Genomic DNA, 21570 nt, shown 5'->3' with positions numbered 1-21570 from the left:
CACCCTATCAGTGGATGCTCCTCAGTGCGTTTCATTCCACATTTTTCAAAAACTTGTGGAACAAAATCATATGTTCAAAAGACTCATGCCTCAGAATATATATATCTATGTTAGGGCATTTGCTTTCCAAAATTGGTAATTTTGTGGGCATTTCCAGTGTCCTGGTGCTCATCTAGAGCCTTTAAAAGTGTTCTAGGGACATAAATTACACACATTTCCTGACAACCTATATCTGGATGGTCAGGCTGTGTAAAAGTCTCACACATGTTGCATCTCCATACTCAGGAGTAGTAGAATGTGTTTTGGGGTGTAGTTGCAAGTATGCATATGCCATGTGAGAAATAACCTGTAAGAAATAACAATTTCATCAGAAAAAAAACCCCCACAAAAACACAAAAAAACTCATCGTGCCTCTTACTAAATACATTGGACTTTCCATAAAGGGTAGCGTGTGTTATTTGTACTTTCCTGGCTTGTTCATGTCATGAAACGGCATAGGCTGTCTGAAAACTGATCACACCTGATGTACTATGATTAGCACCATAGCTTGTAGACCAGCTTTCACAAAGACCAAATATACACAGTTTTGGGTTATTCATACCAAAAGTTATGTAGCAGTATAAATTTGCCAACATTTTTGGAAGAAAATCTACTAATTTGCAAAATTTTATTTTAGTGAAAAACATAACCCAGTGGTGATTAAATACCACCAAAAGAAAGCTATATTTGTTCGAAAAAATAAAAAAATCATATGGGGACAGTGTTGCATGACTGAGTAATTGTCATTCAAAGTGCGACAGCGCTGAAAGCTGGCCTGGTTAGGAAGGGGGTTTAAAGTAGAGTTCCACCCAAAAGTAAAACTTGCACTTTAAGAACTCTTCGCCGAATCTAATTTTGTGGGGGGGGGGGGGGGGGGGGGGGGACCTAGTTTAGAGTGAGACTTCCTGCCCTTTGCAAAGAGGGAAGAGGAGTCCCCTAGACTGCAATCTTCTGGGGCACTTCACAGGTCCCAGAAGATTGCCTGGTCACTAGCAGAGCGCGCCTTGCACATGTGCAGTGTGAGACTGGACGTGAAGCCAAAAGCAGTCACTGCCAGGTGCCCACAGTTGCTATGACGGAACTGGGAGAGAGAAGCGCGGCTCCGGACGGCCGCATCACTGGACCGGGAGACAGGTGAGTGTCTGTTTATCAAAAGTCAGCAGTTATACTTTTTGTAGCTGCTGACTTTTAATAAAAATAAAAATAAATCAAAAAAAGTGTGTAAGTGCCCAGTGGGCAAGTGGTTAATGTATTACAAAAAATAAAAGCACAATAGATAACCTTTTTTGTAAAATATGAAAGCTGTTACGCCAAGTAGATACCCAGTCATGCGTTAAAACTGCAAATGGTTGTGGAATAGCCGCAAACTATGGTAAGTCATCTCCATAGGCAACACTTTTCTACAGGTTACCAGTTTAGCATTAGAGGATGTCTAGTGCTAGAATGATTGCTTTTGCTCCGATACTCGCATCGATACCACACGTGTCACATTCAAACACTGTTTCAATGTGGGCGCAACCTACATATGTGTTCAGAACTGCATGCGAGCACAGGAGCAGTTTAAAAAAAGGATTTACACTTTCCCTTAAAAAATAAAAATTAATCACAAGGAATGCAAACATACATTGTGATAGAAATAAGCAGCAACCGCTCTTTACGGAGAGATCTGGTGTCAATAGGGTCCCTAATCTCCCCTCTACGATGTTAAAGCATTTCATAAAAAATGCCTTGTTTAAAATGGTCCAGAAACGGAAGGGACATTATGTTGCTCCAGTCCTCCTTGACCAAGGATATGCAAATAGCAGACCTCCAGTGGTTGCAGAACTACAAGTCACATGAGGCATAGCAAGATTGATGGTCACAAGCATGATACCCAGAGGCAGGATGGGACTTGTTTTGCAACTACTGGAGGTCTGCATATCCCTGTTCTAGACCATAGAGATGAGCGGAAATCATCTTTTCTCCACTCATCTCTTACCAGCTGCCGCAACCGCCAGATAAACTCTCAGGGCTACAGATCATCCAGGTAAACTCGAGAACCACCAGGGTTACTTTTAAAGGTGATCCAGCAGCAATTCCACCACTCAGACCACTTTTCACTCTTCTAGCAAAAAAAATAAAAATCAGCAAATAATGGTGCTGGCTCTCAGAAAGCACTGATAGACCCCATACACACTATAAAACTTTTGTTGTGCAATTTCCTTTAGATTTACCAAAACCATGTAGTGTAAGGGCCTGTCTGATTGCACACAAATCAAAACTCTGAAGGGGAAAAAAATAAATAAAACAAATCTACAGAAAATTGTATAGTGTGTATCCAGCTTAAAACAGCTGACAAGGTGCCTATGTCCAGGGAGCTTTTTACTTTCTTAGGCTCCAATCACATCTATGCGACAAAACGCCCGACACCGGACGCTTGTGCCGCTAGAGGGGGGAAATCCCATTGCTGTCTATAGAGATGGTTCACATCTCATAGACGCCGTACGCCTGTCGCCTGAAAAAAAGTCCCGGACCCTTTTTTTCAGGCGACATTGGCGTTCTCCCATTGACAGCAATGGGAAGAATTTGAAAAAAAAAAATAAAAAAAGTTCCACACTCGCGGCAAAATACGCCACGTACACCGTTGTCGCGGAGGTGTGAATGGAGCCTAAGAGTGCTTTATTTTTGGCTTCACAGTGACAACCTCTTTTGCTGCCCAGCAGTGCGACATTGGGAGTTGTCATCTATGACTATTGAAGCGTTTTTTTTAAAACGAACAATCGGCATATCTGATAGCGCAAAAACAAGAAAATCAGCAACATTAAACGTGTGTGGTTCCTTCTGTTTTAATAATAATAAAGGCAAACACTTGTTTCATATAAATTGTACTGTACATGTGCCAAACCCAGACAAAGTCTCCCTTTATACAAGATCACAAGCAAACATTTAATACCTAGAAAAAGGGAAAAAGTCAGTACAAAAAAATGCACAAAAAAAGTGACGGTTGGATACCTGTGTCGGCAGAGAGGAAGATTTTAAAAATAAAAAGGAAAATCCTTCTTTGAGGGAAGGGATCATAGGTCATCTTCCATTCTGTCAGTCCTTGCTGGTAGCATTTGTATAGAGGCAGGCAAAGTTGGAGGTGCTGGTGAGGTTTTTTTTTCTTCTTTTTAAGGTTTTATTCCAGCTTCAGAGGTACCTCCCTGTTGTGTTTATGCATTTGGGGCACATTTAAAGGAGCAGTTGAAATATATCTTCTAAACACAATAGGGTGCAGGATTTCTGACATCCCTTAAAACATAATTCTTCTTAAGTCCTGGAGAGTGGACTTTATAAACTCTGCCAGTGGTGCAGAAGTTTCAGAGGTCACTTCTTGTAGAGTCCACAACACTGAATGTCACTTTAAGTCCTTCCCTGGCTGAACACCATTAAGTGCCTTGACAGGAGTGTGCGCAGCATTACCACCACTAAATCATTGGGCAGCAGTTGTGTAGTAGAATCACGCTAATTTAATAAATACTACACTAACCAATGTACTCTTGGCTGCAGCACACATCCAATGTGGGGGGAAAATAAAAATAAAAAAACACGGAATTGGGAAGGGGGGGAAAAAAAAAAAGAAAAAAAAAAAAAAAAACAGCCACACGTCCAAATATTTAAGGGACCTCTCAGTCAACATTGATATAATCCTGATAAAGCATGTTTGGTCTCTAACATAAGGGTAAACTTCCAGTTCTGTCCCCATGACCTCTCTCAAACCCCTGTCTCCCATCCTCCTTTTTATTCATTCGCTAATTTCTTTCGTTTACGTCCCCTGCCATTGCTTTCCGGTTCCGGTTCAGGAGCCTGACGCTTACGATGTCTTCTCTGGTACACGTGTCCTGGAAGGTGTTTAATGAGGAGGTCCCGTGCACACTGCTCCGTTTTCTCTAAACAGGATAATTGCTGGGATTCTGACTCGTGGTATAGCTCAGCATTTCCAAATACAAGCTTCAGGTCAATTACGAACTCCTCAACTGTCTGATAGCTGCCACAGGAACACTTGCTTTGCATGGTCTGGAAGTCCATAGGGGTTGTTATCACTTTCAAATAGTTTTCATCCTCATCTGTATTGACCGGCTCCCTGAAAAGCAACAAAAACATTAAGACAATGCAGATTTTTATAGGCGAGTTAATGTGTGCAAGCGTTTTTAATGATCTTTAGTCTACTATAAAAACACCTAGATAAAAAGTCCACATATGCCCTTCAGCGTCACTAAACTCAAATCATAAAACTATCAAATGCTGTATTATTCTGTTCATACGAGATGTTTTCTGTATTCTGCAAAAACCTGGTTGATCCTGCTGTTTTATAATTCCAATAATTCATGTCCCCAATTCAGCTAGGGATTTTGCAGAGGAGTGTTGGCAGCTCTGCACATGCTCAGTTCAGTTCAGAGAGTTTCCATTCTGAGCATTTCCTACCCATTACAAATGGGTGTATACACACAGGTGGTAAATGACAGCCCACTCCCTCCCTTAGTCCTGCCCACTAACCAGCCAAAAACACAATGGGGACGCAGTAGAGGTCTAATGGATTCCACCCTACCCTTGTATAAAAAGGATACATAAAAGTTCACAATTGCCCCAAAAAAAAAAAAAAAAAAAAAAAGTATGAAGTCTGAGCTGCTTTCAATAAATAAGTGGCACTAGATTCCTAAATCATTAACTAGGGTTGTCCCGATACCGATACTAGTATCGGGACCGATACCAAGCATTTGCCAGAGTACTTGGGCAAATGCTCCCGATACTTGTACTGTCGGCGGTGATCAGTGCGTGGGGGAAGTTGCAAGCACCGATGTATAGATTTAAAATTAATTTCTCCGCTTCTCTCTACACCCCGCGCGGCTTTCAGCTGCTTTAAAATCAGCAGTGATCGGTGCTTGTAACTCCCCCACACACGATCACCGCTGACTGTCCCGTGTCCTCCTCCAGCCCCCCTCCGTTTTGCTGCAGTCTGTCTCCCTCCCTCCCTCCATTTATGCCGCCGTGTATCCCACCGTGTTTCTCTCCCCTTCCGTGCAATTATTTTTACTTAACGGGGTACAGTGTTGCATGACCACGCAATTGTCATTCAAAATGTGATGGTGCTGAAAACTGGTCAGAAGTGTGTATAAGTTCCCGGTATTAAAGTGGTTAAAACAGTTATGGAAATTCTGTATTCCAACTTTTTTTTGAACATGCGACCAGCAGCAGAGGACTAGAAGCACCTTCTAGGTTGGGTTTCCCCGCAGACAGGCTGGAGAAGAGCTGGGTCATGTGACCACTGTATATAGAAGGAAAGGGTACTAGAGGTTTATTAAAAAATTGTAAATGAAACTTTTCAGTATCGCTTTAAAGTGTTACTAAACCCAGGATCCTGCATTCACTATATTTGGTCTCCCACAGTACATGAAAATGGAATTTTAGTAAATATAAACTGATAAATACCATTGCAGCAGTTAGAGCAGTCTTGTGACTTCTATCAAGTGTCCATCAAAGCACTGGCTAAAGATTTAAGGAGTTTTCTGACTGCCCTATGAGGATGCAAGACCGTGGAAGAAAGGGATGATCTGTGCATAGCCTTTTTATCCAAAGCACAGGATTAACCCCTTAGGTTCCACAGCGAGTATAACAAGCATGCTTTACTGCATATACAGACCGATTTTACTGTTGAGGGTTTAGGAACGCCAAGTCTTATTCAACTCCAATATACTGAGCCTCCCCCTTAAGACCAAGTTACAGTTTTGTACACTCACCTGAATGGCCAGCTGAAACGGTACTTTATGAGTTTACATAAAATCTCTTCACACTTTTGGAGCTCTTGGTTCTGGCGCCGAGAAGCTGGCTTACTCCGACGTATCTGGAAGATTAGGACCAAATTTTTTTATATAATCTTTATTTTTCAAAAAGGTTTTGCAAAAGACAAACAGACACATATGCATTCGGCCAACATGGCCCATTAGATGAATAACAGAAAGCGTAGCAATCACATTGCACATCAATTGGGATCTCATCTCGGGCAATCAAACTGAACATAGTAGCAAGCCCCCCTCCCCGGGGGCACGCCCATACTCGGAGGCGCAGCAGGGTGAATGGTGAGCAACATAAACAAGGCACAATATAAACCAACTCCATAATGAACCACCCTACCCTCGCCACCTGGGCGCTTCCCATCAGGAGGGACGCCCCCCCCCACAAGATAAAACATATAGAACAGGCCTTCGAGTAGTAGATCCTCATGCAATGGAGGAACCAGGGAAGAGGGGAAACGAGGAAGGGGTCAGACATAGACAGGGAAGGAATGGGGGAGGGGAAGGGTGGAAAGGGGGGGGAAGGAGGGGGGGGAGGGGTAGCATCCAACACATTTGCATCCATAACAGTAAGACATTAGTTGGACTGTGACATCACCAAAATGGCTCTAACAGTTCTAGTCAATGACAGCATCAAGGCTACTGGAAGTACTCCTGTCGATTAGGACCAAATTAATGGATATAAAACCTTAAAAAGGAAAACATCAGGAAAGGCATATATGGGAGCTGCAATTGCCGATTTATGAAGATTAAATGCCTGCGACTGTCAACCATATCCTTGGCTTTACTACTTTGGGAATCAGCAACTCAGAACACACCTATACCCATCTATCTCTAGTCTAACACACACACACACACACACACACACACACACACACCCCTTTCTCTCATCTATTGGACCCAATGAAGAACATTTCTACTTGCAAATTGGATCGAAGGAGAAAAAGTGGTGGGCCCTGGACAAAGTTGCCGCTGAACCAAGGTCTTTACTGGTAACCTAATGGAAATGTCCATCAGTCAAAATCAGGCGACAGTCCCAAGATAAAAAGGCAGGACTTCCATTTTTTGTAATAAAAATCATAACATTTTAACGCCAAGTATTAAAATGGAACTACTGTGTAAGCAAAACTATTTATTTTGGATATGGCATAGGCTCTTTACCATGTGATGAGCTGTGTCCAATCACAACTCATCACATGGTAACCAGAAAGTGACGTTTATCGGCTTTTCTGCTATTCGTACCGACAGCCGATCAGCTGCTCTCCTGACGGGGGTCTTTGACGAATCAGCGCATTAGTGAATATCCATAGAGGATGCCCACTTCAGACCATCAGGTATGCCCACCAGTGCTGCATATAAGTGCCTCATCAGTGAAGGAGAAACACTCATTTACTAAGCTTTGTAACAGAAAAACAAAGAATTTTATTTTTCTAAATTTTTGGTCTTTTTGTAGCGCAAAAAATAAAAACTCCAGTGGTTCTCAAACACCAAAAGAAAGCTCTATTTGTGTGTGTGTGTGGGGGGGGGGGGGGGGGGAATGATAATAAATTAGTTTGGGTACAGTGTTGCATGTCCACACAGAAAATTGGCCTGGACAGGAAGGGGGTGAAAGTGCCCTGTATTGAAGTGGTTAAATGATGAAGAGTTTCAAGCTAAAAACATGAAGCTGTAAAGGTGCAAGCAGAAAAAGCAGTGCACCCAGTCTAGTTCATTTAGTCCATGGAAAAGATCCTTAAAACATGAACTTGGTCCTAGGCATTTGCACACAGTCAAACAATTAAAGTCCATAAATAAATGAAGTCACCCTCTTGCTGCTCCTCGAGATCAGATTTTGAAAGCTCAAAAAAGGGATAAGAAGGGCACAATAGTGATTAGAACTGTACACATGTATTCAATTCTAAAACATATGCAGACTCGCATCTGTTAAAATGAACTTCCAGTAAGTGATCATCTGCAGTGTAAGAGCTGGGAGAGCCTGTGAACACCCTCAGCAGTGTAGCTGTGTGAGCAACTCCTGGTGCACTGTGAAGCCGACAGATATAATGGAGAGCAGTGCCTACAATGGCTGCTAGGGAGGTTTCCAGAAATGTGCTGTGTAACTAGGAGGAATGCAATGTGTTTTAGAGACCAAATTCCCCTTTATGATATTGGAATAAGTTTGTACAGTTTCTAGTCACCCTCCTGCACCCTTCTCTTCCTTATTTTATAAGTAGTAACAGGGTTTGGATTCAATTACTTGCTGAAAATCCCGTTTAAAAGAACAGCTTTTAAATGGGCTAAAGTGCTTGCACCTCTATGCACACCAACTGAAATGGAAGTTACTTACCACCTCCTCCACATCCGCTTCATTTTCTGGCGGTGCTTGCTGTCTGGACGATCGCGAGGATTGATTCTTGGTTGGTGGGCGCCCACGTGTACCTGTCCGAACTTTGCCCGCCTTTTTTTTAGCTGCTTTGTAAGAACGCACTAAAAAAAAAAAAAAAAATACCCAGTAAATATTTTGGTACAATTCGGATTTAGAGAAAAGCCGAGGATGAACAGAAAAGGCAAATTTAGAACATGTTAGGGGATGTTTTATGTGTGATGAGTCCCTCTATTACAGTACACAGATGTTGAGAGTTTATAAGTTACAGTGAAGACCAACAAGGTGACCATGCTCACAAGTATCTACCATCACTGCCCCATAACACTTGTACACACCACTCCATTAAGAATAAAAAAAAAAAAAATCCAAATGCATTACCCTAACCACTTACTGGAGGTTTTTTCTTAAGCTTGTGCAATGTAAACCTCAAGGACACACATTCATTGTAGTTAAAGGGGAGGTACAAAGCTTCCATAAAATTAGGACGCTAGTGGACAACTGCAGGAAAAAAAAAAAAAACCCCACACACATTTGTTCTCTACTTCATCCCCTCGCTGACTTAATGGCCGAGATACAGCTGCCGTCGGTGAGAGATGAGCGGAGGGCCACACAGCAGGACCTCACAGTTGCCAAGTTAATCAGTAGGAACTTTACCAACACGAGGTGAGAGGCAAACACGTGTCGAGTTACTACTATATAGGCTAAACACTGAACTTTAATGCCTGTTGCCTCTCTGTAACTGCACACTCCAAAGAGGCGGCTGTCACTGGCCCTGAAACGATGATCCTGTTGGATCCCTGTGCTTTCATCTTTATGTCCCACACTCACACACAAACGTGTTCCTTGTAAATGAAACTGTGGCCGACAGCATGTCGTGTAAGCAGTTTGTGTGCTAGGGCCAACAATCCCCCATTCTCTGAAGTCCCAGTGGATTGCAAGGCTTATTGCGTGCGTTAACCCCTTCACCATATTAAAAAATATTACTGCAAGCCCAGAAAAGCAAAATAAATAAAATAAATAAATATATATACACACAAAGATTTGTACACACCAGGCTACCTGTATCAAGCTAGTTGATGGGGTTGGCCTCAGAAGAAAAGTCTTCCAAGTAATAGATTAAAACCATTTATAAAGCAACTGTGCATTCATTTCAAACACACAATATGCTACTTGACACTCCAAATTGATAACCAAACTAGGGCCGAAACAACTAATCGATTAATCGACAACTAATCGATTATGAAATTAATCGATTACAATTTGCATAATCGGTCAGTAACATAATGGGGTTAAAAAAAAAAAAAAATTAGCCCTTTATAGTACAAAAAAGCAAATGGCTACTGTAAATATTACTTTCAATGTCCCACAGTAAAAAAAAATGAACCCCTTACAGTAGCGATTTGCTCTTTGTACTTTTTTTTAACCCCATTATGTTACTAAACATCTCAGGCCTGGGTCACACTTCTGTTTTTTGGTGCTTTTTGCAGAAACACACTACAGGCCATTTACATGTTTTCCTATGGGACACGTTCACATCCATTTTTTTTCCGGCTGCTGCGTATTTGGAAAGGGCAAGGACTTAACGCAAAACCGTGCTATTTTGTTTCAATATACTTCAATGGAGAAGCTGTAGAAAAGCATGCAATGTGTTTTTGCGGCAATTTGTGTTTTGTAATCTGCCCAACAAATTGGGCCAAAAAAAAAAAAAAATTTAAAATTCAATTTTTTTTTTTTTTTTTTAAGGCCATTATCCAATCGAAACCATAATCGGCCAACCAATCGATTATGAAAATAATCGTTAGTAGCAGCCCTAAACAAAACCAATGGCTATAAAGAAAACAAAATTCAGGCCTGAAAAAATTATCCAAGTAGCCCAATACAAAGCCATCATGGCATACTGCCAAAGCCACCATTTAAAAATCGGAATATAAATATTGGCTATAAAAAGTAACTCAAAACTATGACCATTAATACGTTTCTCTAAATTTAGACCGCCCTATAAGAGGGAATCTGTCAGAATGGTGGCTAAAGTCCCAACCAACATGTCTTTTCGAGCACCCAACTGCAGGAAGCGGTGTTAGTTTTTGGACAGATCGCACAGAATATAGTGTTACCTGTGGCAATTCGCATTCTCCACCACTGTAAAAGCAGCCTCAACTGTGAAATCTAGCACATTAACCCAAAGCGCCCCAATCTACAATTGGCTTTTAAAAAGGACACTTCCTTGTAATGGCCGGCTGCCACTGTAGCAAGTGGTACCTGCATTTAGGGCAGTGGTCTCAAAGTGCCGGCCCGCGGGCCATTTGCGGCCCGCGGACCAGTTATAAATGGCCCCCAGGCAGGGTGGAAGTGAGGAGAGCAAAAAAAAAAACATTTTTTTTTTTGAGCTGGCGCCATCTGGTGGTGAGCTGTTGGTATTGCAAGTTATTACCACCAGATGTGAGCTGGCGCCATCTGGTGGTGGCCGTTGGTATTACAAGTTAAGCATTACAAGTTAAGCATTACAAGTTAAACAGCAATTCTAATGTAATTTTACACTATTTTCACTGCCATCTTCTTCCCTCTAATTAGAACCCCCAAACATTATATATAATTTTTTATCCTAACACCCTAGAGAATAAAATAGCGATCGTTGCAATACTTTCTGTTACGCCGTATTTGCGCAGCAGTCTTACAAGCGCACTTTTTTGGGAAAAAAAAAGGATTTTTGTACTCACCGTAAAATCCATTTCTCTGAGTTCATAGACGGACACAGCCTTCATTGACCTTAGGGTTATGCTTCTTCCTACCAGGAGATTTAGGCAGAATTCTACAGCACTTAAGGTGTTAAAAACTTTCCTTCATGCTGCTCCTCCCAGGGGGCGTGGCTCCCCCAGGCATAACCCACACCCTGCTTTAGCAGCCTCAGTTCGTAACAAGCAGTACAAACAAAGGAGGGGTGGGTGCTGTGTCCGTCTATGAACTCAGAGAAATGGATTTTACGGTGAGTACAAAAATCCTTTTTTCTCTTTCGTTCATAGACGGACACAGCCTTCATTGACCTTAGGGACGTCCCCAAGCAGTGTCAAAAAAATTCGAGGGGTGGGAAAAATAACACAGCAAAAACAGGTTACACCCCAAACAAAAACCGGAGTTACTCAACGGAGGAACTCCAACCTTAAACTGCCGCCTGTAACACCCTGCGGCCAATGGAGGCATCCGAAGATGCACTCACATCCACCATATAAAACTTTGAAAAAGCGTGGACCGACGACCAGGTCGCAGCCTTACACACCAGTAACACAGAGGCTTGGTGTCGGAAAGCCCAAGAGGCCCCGATCGCCCTGGTCGAATGCGCCATGACCCGAAAGGGGGGCGCCCGCCCTTCAGGGCATAGGCCTGAAGCACAATCCGTCGGATCCACCTGGAAATGGTGGCCGACGAAACTGCCAGGCCCTTACTGGGACCGGACACAGACACGAACAGCGAGTCCGACATCCGGAACGGAGCTGTCGCCGACAAGTAAACTCGAAGGGCCCGAACCACATCCAAAGAATGTAAAGTGGCCTCCTTAGGGTTCTTCGGCTGAGGACACAAGGATGGAAGAACAATGTCCACATCCAAGTGAAAAGCCGAAACGACCTTAGGGAGAAAAACGGCTGCGGCCGCAGCACCACCTCATCCTTACGGATGACCAAGCAGGGAGCCTTGCAAGACAAGGCCACCAGAACAGACAGACACCCGTCTGATCGAGGTAATTGCTACCAGAAATAAAATCACCTTTTGTGACAATAAAACAAAAAACCTCCCGAATGTCCTCAAAGGGAGCATCCCGAAGCACTGAAAGGACTAAATTCAAGTCCCATGGGGGTAATGGAGGGCGCACCGGAGGGGCCACCTGCCAGACCCCCTGACCCAACGCACGCACCCAGGAGTGCTATGCCAAGGGTCGCTGCAAGTAAAAAACAGCCAGAGCAGAAATCTGGCTCCTAACCGTACGTAAGGCGAGAGCCTGAACCACTCCCTGCTGCAAAGACAGCAGAATCCTGTACACAACGCATGTACGAGAGTGCCAGTTCATCTCCCCACACACAGAGAAGTAGGCCTTCCATGTATGAGGAAAAAACCTACGTGAGGTAGACCTCCGTGCAGGCAGCACGGTAGAGACCACCGAGCCCAATAGGCCTCGGTCCTTAAGCCCCTGGCTCTCAACAGCCACGCCGCTAAGGCCGGTGGCTGTGAAACAGGGTGGAAGATTGGACCCTGTAACAGAAAATCAATTCCCAGGGGAAGACGCTAGGGGGCGTCTGCCAGCAGACGCACCTGGTCCGCGTACCAGAAGCGACGCGGCCAATCTGGGGCAATCAGGACCGATAGAATCCCTACAGCTTCTACTCTGCGCAGCAGGCGAGGAAGAAGCTTCCGAGGAGGGAAGGTGTAAAGTAGGCGACAGCGACCCCAAGGAGCCACCAACGCGCCTGACGCGTCCGCCCACGGGTCCTTAAACCTGGCCACGAACCGTGGCACCTACCGATAGAGACGGGACGCTAGAAGGTCCACGTCCGGAGTGCCCCACTTTCGGCACAGACCCCGAAACACCTGCGGGTGGAGAGACCACTCTCCTTGGCCCAGTGCAGTGCGACTTAGGTAGTCGGCTAGCCAATTCCGTATTCCCGGAATGTACCCGGCCGATAGAGCCGGAACGGACCCTTCGGCCCACCGAAAGGATGCGCGCGACCCCCGTCGCTGCAACAGAACTCCGTGTGCCTCCCTGATGATCAACCTACGCCACGGACGTGGTGTTATCGGACAGGATCCTGACCGGTCGGCCCTGTAGATCCAGGGACCACCTGGTAAGGCAAAACTTGATTGCTCGGAGCTCCAGAACGTTGATCAGTAGGCAGGACTCCTGAGTCCAGTGCCCCTGGGCTGACTGGGTGCCCCAAGCGCCCCTCCCCAACCGGAGAGGCTGGCATCCGTCGTGACCACTGTCCAGTGGCCTGCAGAAAAATGACTTTCCGGCCCGAAGCACCGGAAACGCCAGCCACCATACCAGGGGAGACATGATCAGATGACTCAACTGAATCTGGTAATCCAGAGATGACGGAAGCTAGTCCCATCGTGACAGCAGTTCCCTCCGTAGTACCCTGGCGTGGAATTGGGCATACGGAACCGCCTCGAAAGAGGCTACCAACTGACCCAGAACCTTCCTGCAGAATCGCAGAGATGACCGCTTCTGGGTCGGCAACTGCTGCACAGCAGATAGCAGAGTCTGAAGTTTTTCCGCTAGGAGAAAAACACTCCCGCCCCGGAGGAATCCAGGACCAGTCTCAGGTATCCCTGAGACGGAATCAACCCTGATTTCAGGACAATCCAGAAACCAGCCGAACACTCGGAGAGCCTGACACGTGATAGACACGGCTCCACCAATGCAGAGCTCGAAGAAGCTCGTAGGAGAATGTCGTCCAGACATCCCATGATAACAAACCCCCGCTGTCACAGCCGGGCCAGTATCGGTACGAGCACCTTGGCGAAAACCCGCCGAATGGGAAGGACACCATTGAAAATGGTCCCCCCCGACCGCAAAGCACAGAATCTCTGGTGGTTTGAGGATATGCAGGTACACGTTCATGACATCCAAGGATGCCAGAAAAACCTGACAAAACAAAACGAGGGACTTGAGGCCCAGGATCGACCGGGCCCCATCCTCCATGGGGACACAAACAGAATGGAGTAAAACCCCGAGACCGTTCCAACGAGGGAACTGGCACAATCACTCCCCTGACCAGAAGATCCTGGACAGCCCCTGACGGAGTCAACCGGCGAACCGGAGGAGGCCAGAAGCCGGAGGGAAAAAACCTGTTTGACAAGAGAGAAACTCAATCTTGTACCCCAAGGAAAACACTTCGCAATGCGAAGCCAGTCTCCCACCCGAGACACGGGCGGGAGCAGACCTTCAGGCGGAAGCAGGTATGTCCGCAGACTTGTTAGGCATGCGGTATCCGGTGCGCTGCTACCCCGCAGCGGGGATTCAAGCACCATGTAGACCTACCCCCACCGCACAGGGCGAGCGAAAAAACGCTCGGAGGTAGGCAAGGAGGGTCCTTGCACAGGGCGAGGTCCCTAGCCCTTCCCAAACCGTGGGAACAGCATGCGCTTACCACCTGTGGCATCCTCAATGATGCCAGTCAGGGAAGACCCAAAAGGACCGTTCACCCTTAACGGTGATCACCAAGGCCACCTTAGAGGTCCTTCTTCCAGCTCCTGCAGCAGGAGCTTCGCCCTTTTAGTCGGGGCCTGCCAGGGCCCCGGCCAGAGCCGGCCTCACCGCCGAACCCACCACCGTGAATAGGGAGCGGGCCACGGCCTCCACTCTCCTATCAGCGGGATCCTGAAATGCAGGAGCCCCTTCCACAGGCAATGTGGTGGCCTTGCGCAGTCTGGACACAGGGGGGTCCACTGGCGGAGGAGAGACCTACTTTTTTTTTTTTTTTAAAAAGCCCCCCTCAAGGGGGTAACGGGTTGCAAAGTTTTTTTGACAAACTTTTTGCGGTGCATCCCATTCCTTGTATAACATATAGTCCAAATAAGGAACACAAGGAAACACTTCAGCGATGCGTGGTAGTCTGCTGGTACTGACACGGAGGTGTCTCCGCCACATCCTCAATTTTTAGAGCCTCACGCACCGCAGAAACAAGAGCTCCAACAAATTCTTGCCAGCAACTGACTGCAGCAAAGTCATCCTCACTATCCATAAGGGTTAAAACCCGCAGCCTCTGACATAACAGAACCAGAAAAAAACAGCGATTCTGTGTCATCCCCAGAAGCAGGCTTCAGGGAGGGGGCGCTTTTTTACCCCCCATCCGGGCACCAGCTGCTTCAAAACTGGCAAGAAACCCAGGACAGCCAACATAACAGATGTGGCAGGGGGAGGGGCATTAAGGGTTAACTCAGGCATAGCTTGAGTTCCATAGTGTCAGCGCTGAGTCACCCACCCTGCAAGGCAGGACAAAAAAAACCCACTGGTCACCTCCTTGCTGCTATTGCAGAGCATGGGGGCCCCCGGTATTCACCACCCCACCCAGCTGCAGAGGGAGCTGAAAAACCTCAGGTGTGCTCTGATGTGCTGACTGTGATGTGTATTCACCTCATGGAAGATTCACAGCACTAAAACTGTAACAGCACTAAAACTGACCAGAGGCTGTGCCGAGTCATCTCAGGGAAGAATCACATCGTTACCAAGGAGATTTCCAAGACGGCCGCTGTCTGAGGTAAAAATTACCTCATAGAACACAGCAGCACTGACTGCTTTGTTACCTCAGAAAAGAATCACAGCGTTACCAAGGAGATTTCCAAGACGGCCGCTGTCTGAGGTAAAAATTACCTCATAGAACACAGCAGCCCTGACTGCTTTGTCTGTTACCTCAGAAAAGAATCACAGCGTTACCAAGGAGATTTCCAAGACGGCCGCTGTCTGAGGTAAAAATTACCTCATAGAACACAGCAGCCCTGACTGCTTTGTCTGTTACCTCAGAAAAGAATCACAGCGTTACCAAGGAGATTTCCAAGACGGCCGCTGTCTGAGGTAAAAATTACCTCATAGAACACAGCAGCACACAGCAGCACCCCCCAGAGTAACAACACAGTCCCCCTAACAACACACGGGCCCCGGTGGTAACAAAGAAAACCCAGGAGGCCCCCCTTCACAGCCACTACCCAGTCAGGGGAAGGAGGGAGAGGAAGGGGAGAGAGGAAAGCAGGGCGGACCCTCAGTCGACCTCCCCAGGGAAACCACCAGCCAGACCACTTACCTGAGTAAGGGGCCACTACTTACCTGTCCTGCGACTACCCGGCTGGAGGTATCCCAGACAGAACCAACGTCCGTAAACGGCATGGCTGTCGGCCAGACACACTGTGACAAGGCCATAGAGACCGGTCATATGTGTGCCCTAGAACCAAAGTTCCCCGGCCGCCCCTGGAGCAATGGGGCCTGTCGTGGACGTCCCAAAGCTGAGCTGAGGGCCGGCACACGCTCGAAGGCCGAACATGGGGGGACTACAAGAGTCGAGGACCCAGCCTGTCACCCAGTCGGCTGTTGATAGAAGAATCGCAGGATTCAAAAATGCAGGAACAAAATAATAAAAAAAGCGAGAAAAATCGCCAGAAAAAACCTCCAGAGTCCAGGAACTCCAGAGATAGCCTTGACCTCCTGTCGTTAGGCAGAAAACAAACTGAGGCTGCTAAAGCAGGGTGTGGGTTATCCCTGGGAGGAGCAGCATGAAGGAAAGTTTTTAACACCTTAAGTGCTGTAGAATTCTGCCTAAATCTCCTGGTAGGAAGAAGCATAACCCTAAGGTCAATGAAGGCTGTGTCCGTCTATGAACGAAAGAGAAATTACACTTTTTTTAATTAAAAATGAAGACAACAGAAAAGTTATCCCCATTTTTTTTAATATGATGAAAGATAATGTTACGCCGAGTAAATTCATACCCAACATGTCACGCTTCAAAATTGTGTCCGCTTGTGGAATGCCGACAAACTTTTTTACCCTTTAAAATCTCCATAGGCGACGTTTAAAAAAATCTACAGGTTGCATGTTTTGAGTTACAGAGGAGGTCTGGGCTAGAATTATTGCTCTCACTCTACCAATCGCAGCGATACCTCACGTGTGGTTTGAACACCGTTTACATATGCGGGCGCTGCTCACGTATGTGTTCGCTTCTGCGCGCAAGCTCGTCGGGACGGGGTGCGTTTTCTGGCTCCTAACTTTTTTAGCTGGCTCCTAGATTCCAAGCAAATTTGTCAAACCCTGACTTACACCAGTGCTGGTGGTAATAATGCGCTCGCTGACACCAGTGCTGGGGGTTAATGTGTTCGCTGACACCAGTACTGTTGTTTTTGAAGTTTGAAAGTTTGCATGCGGCCCCCCATGGCATATGTAAACTTGTCTTGTGGCCCTCAGGTAATTTGAGTTTGAGACCCCCGATTTAGGGCCTTATGTATTCAGGGACAAAAAGGCCAGAACAAAGACCTGCATTTGGGGCATTCATGCCCAACTGCATAGGGCTTTAATTGCTTCCATATTGGGTGAATTCCAGAATTCTCCTACATCCAAAACAAATCTAGTTTTTGCTGGTCTCTGTACCCAAAGGAGCATGACAGACAATCAAAAAGTACAATGCCAAGGCTTTTTCGCATGGCAACAGTTTATCCACATTGGCAAGCATGTTGTGTTAATCTCCCAATTCAGAAGTAAAAGTGAGGGAGAAAAATCCTCAGCCTCCTACAACACTGCCTCTATATCCTTCTCACTCTGTCTGCCTCTCCTACGGTATGCATATCAGGATCCTACTTTGGTGGGAGACATAGGAGCTGAAGGGATAGCACATTTTGTGGCCCTGGACAAAGATGGCTCTATTAGGATGTTAGTTGTTTGAAAAATTGAGACATTAAAAAGCAGAGAATTTACATACAGTCAAGATTAAAAACTTGTGAGCCTTCCACATACTAAAGGTACACTTTCCTGGAGGTTAACTTTCTAGCCTCAAGGAGGGTGGGGATTACAGTCAGACTCCCACTATCCCCCAGGACGTGGGCATGTTCTCAAAGTAAGCAAATGCAATATGGACACAAGATCCACATCTTGTACCCCATCACAAATCTCTGCAAGAACCTCTAGGTGAAGGGCAGAGTCTTAAGTTCAGCTGCTGAAGGCAGAGCAAGTCTGTGTGCCAATTTTTCACACTGAGAATGGGCACAGTAGAGAGGGAGGGAAGTTCCGTCCACGATAAGATGGGGTCCGCTTGTTCAACAGTGCGATTTCTTGCCCATCCTTGAAAGTTGATGCATACCACAGCATTGTCCGACTGCTTTGATGGGAAGGCCCTAAAATGCTGACAGACTGGTGTAGGAGAGCTAATCAAATTAGCCAAAGTTCCAGGATGTCGATTAGCAACCTCTGCATCACACACGCACCTGAGGCGCACACACACAAAAAAAACTTTCAAACCTGGAGGGCATCTGCCAAATTTTGTACAGAACCAGGTTAGCTGCTCATGAAAGACATCCCAGCATACAGTACAGGTAACAGAACATGGGGTTATGACTAAGGCCTTGTAGGCTGAAATGCGTCAACTGTTCTCATTTGTGTTTGTTCACTGTGGCTTGTCAAATAAAAACAAAGATTTTTTTTTAAAGAGCAACGACTGGAGTGCGGATCAGCTTTCCCTCATTCTACTCAGTCAGTGACTGTGGATCATCTATGTGGTGTATGTATGGGTAGTAGCACTGACTTTTCTCTTTATACTAACAGAACAAAACATGTCCTGCACACTTAGACACTGAAACACTAAAATTAAAATGAGCTTTCACAAATTGCAAAGTTTGTGTTAAAATACTTACATTTGATCCTTCCTCCATACTCATTGTCACTTCCTGACTCATCGTCATTTTCATCATCATCATCTTCTTCCTCTTCCTCCTCCTCTTCATCATCATGGCTGGATTCTTCAGCATAATTCCTTTAAAAAACAAAACAGATTTTTAGAATGTTTAGTTCAAATAAACACGTTCACAGATTTATTTGTAATAAGTTAAGCTTCTATATTCTTACCTGCCCCGTGAACTGCGCCTAAGAGTTGCTGGCTGACAAGCCGGACACATCCATTCACCATCTGGTATGTTTAAGAGTACTGGCCGCAGACAGAACAGATGGAATGCCTTGTTACACTCATCACAGAGGATCAGCTTGTCATCTTCACCTGTTATATATAAAAAAAAAAAAAAAAAAAAGTCAAACTTATTGCAATAAAACATACATTGGCAGAGTCAAAAAATAGTTGCCAAAATGTTACCACTTGAAAAGATCAAATTAAAAGCTAAATTTTTTAATGCATACCTTTCTTGCGACATACTTTGCAACGGGCATTTTCTGACGACATATCCCACTTAATGCAAGCATCTAGCATACCCAAAAGCACATGCATACGAGACAATGTTTGGGCCTCTCCGATGGCAGTCTTCCATTTTTCTACTGCTGAGGCAATCTGCAAGGGAGGAGAAAAAAGTAGTCCGGATAAGTAAAGGAACCACACATCAACCATTTTATAAAAACTAAACTATTTTGGTAAGGATTTTTAGTGTCACATTGAAGAGCAAATATAATTGTAGTGAAAATTAGACAAATTCCAAAATAAAAAATGTTCCCTTTCATCTATGGTAACACTTTAATGAACACAGATACAAAAAAGTGCTATGTATAGTTTATCCAATTGCAAAAAATAAAAAATAAATATTTTGCAACACAGTACGCAGAAGAGGCACAGTTTAGGAGATATTTACCATTTACACTAGCAGCAACGTCATTGGTGCATGTGCACTGAAGGGCACGAGCCATTTCTAAAGGGCCTGTGCTGTGACGGGCATGCGCAGTAGTGATGTCACGACTCTTGGGCCATTCACAGAGCTGGAGTCCACGGGCCCGAAAGGAAGAGGTGAAGATGGATGCGGCCACCAGCAGCTTGGTTTGCAGGCACGCGATGCAGCATACTAGCCCCAATACACCATTTTACTTCCATAAGCTCATCTCCCACAGCCATTACCTTTTGTATCAATTGACCCTCCCTCCTAGATTGTAAGCTCAAGCAAGGCCCTCTGATTCCTCTTGTACCAAATTGTAATGCAACAGTTATATGTGCCTTCATTTTGTTAAGCGCTGCGCAAACTATTGGCGCTATACAACTCCTGTTTAATAAATTATGCTTTTACTTTGCAGGGAGGAAAAAAAAGAAAGCAAAACCCATAAGGGTTTACTTTTTTTTATATATTCTCCATTTTAATTCACCGTTCCAACTCAAAAATAAATTGGAGCAGGCTGTCCATGAAAATATGAAGTGAACAAAACTATTTTTTAGAATACTATACAGCAATTAGGTCAAGGGCTGTTTAATATTCTTCACAATAAAATGTAATAGTTTTAACCACTTGTTTACCGGGCACTTAAACCCCCTTCCTGCCCAGACCAATTTTCCTCACTGTCACTTTGAATGACCATAGCACAGCCATGCAACACTGCACCCAATTACATTTTTGCTAAAATAACCCCACCCCAAAAGAAAAACGGTTTTATAGTTTGTCATAACATTTTTCAAACAGTTTTTCCTCCTTCATTGATGAGCACTGATTATCTTGTGTACACCACATGATCAGCCGAGTCTCATTGACTGATACCAGAGCGCGCTGCCCCACACGGGGATGCACAGGCAGCTCATGCATGGGAATGTGTCACCACAGCTTCTCGGCAATTAAAGTCCACGCTGTAGCCATCATTAGGCTATAGTGCAGATGGGAAGCAGTTAATATAAAAAAAACATAGAAAAAAAAAAACACAACACACAATGAAAAGTGAAATGCTTGCAAAATATAGGCAGAGACTTATCCTGTCACATTCAGTCAAGTTCAACCATAGAAAGAAAATGAACATGGACATTGTACTAAAATAACAGATACAAGAGAGAAAACCATTGTCCCAGTGATTAAACCTTTCCTGTAAAATGGAAGCAAATCACTTCTAGCTGATTAAATGGCTACTCTTGAAACAATGCGTTTAAACATCAACTTTAAATCATTTTTTGCTTTCAGCATTGCTTGTTCTTATGCGGTTTAATGTTTTATAGGTGTCATTTTAAATTAAAATTCATCTTTCATGAGATATATTTAACAAATTAGCTTCTAAAAGACAAAAGTTAAGGGCAAAAAAAAAGGAAGAGGGGAGAACCCCTAAACTGAGTGACTGTCAAGTGGCAACCATCAACATTTACTGATACTCTGCTGCCACCATGTGGAAATTCAATTTAGTGCCACAAGTCTAAATATTCCTGCCAATAAAGAATGCCCAAACGATGGCCATAAAAGGGGAACTCCCATCCAAACATTAACAAATGCTACTTGCATTTTGTAAAATGAGAGATGTCAGAATTAGCCAAATGTCTGGAGCATAATCAAAGGCCTTGAAAAAGGACCATACACAATTTAAGCTGTGCAGAGATAAAAGACAAAAAGGCATCCGGAAAATATAATGGAAAACCTGCCAGCAGTGGGCTGGCACCACATCACAGCATTCAAGAGCAGCAATATTTATTGTAGGGGTATAACACTGCACAGTACGTTTGACATTTAAACAACTTGACAAACTACAAAATAAATTCTCAGTTAAGAAATGCAAGATAGTACAGAAACATTTTACAATATACAATGCTAGTGGGCACAAACTAGTGTGACATTCCATATTACACAGACAAGAGCTGTTGCTATGCAACATACACAATGCCTCAAAACAGCAGAGGGAGCACAGAATAAAATAATAAAAAAAAAAAAATC

At 44.7% G+C, this 21570-nt stretch overlaps 1 protein-coding gene across 2 annotated transcripts in view; it reads right to left on the bottom strand.

Annotated features, from left to right (window-relative positions):
- Window positions 1–2848: 2848 nt before the first annotated feature.
- The window catches only part of BAZ1B (bromodomain adjacent to zinc finger domain 1B), a 75788-nt gene continuing 57066 nt past the window's right edge, over window positions 2849–21570 (bottom strand). For both annotated transcript variants that reach the window (XM_040338328.1, XM_040338330.1), the window contains 6 exons: window positions 19091–19238; window positions 18806–18953; window positions 18595–18713; window positions 8176–8315; window positions 5796–5899; window positions 2849–4141 (listed from right to left, as the gene is read on the bottom strand). In XM_040338328.1, coding sequence (XP_040194262.1) covers window positions 3799–4141; window positions 5796–5899; window positions 8176–8315; window positions 18595–18713; window positions 18806–18953; window positions 19091–19238 — 1002 coding nt within the window. In that variant the 3' untranslated portion in view covers window positions 2849–3798. The remainder of the gene's footprint in view (window positions 4142–5795; window positions 5900–8175; window positions 8316–18594; window positions 18714–18805; window positions 18954–19090; window positions 19239–21570) is intronic.

This window comes from Rana temporaria, chromosome 2 (genome assembly GCF_905171775.1).
Source record: "Rana temporaria chromosome 2, aRanTem1.1, whole genome shotgun sequence".
Classification (NCBI taxonomy): Eukaryota; Metazoa; Chordata; class Amphibia; order Anura; family Ranidae; genus Rana; species Rana temporaria.
This window is presented reverse-complemented; position numbering and strand designations above follow the sequence as displayed.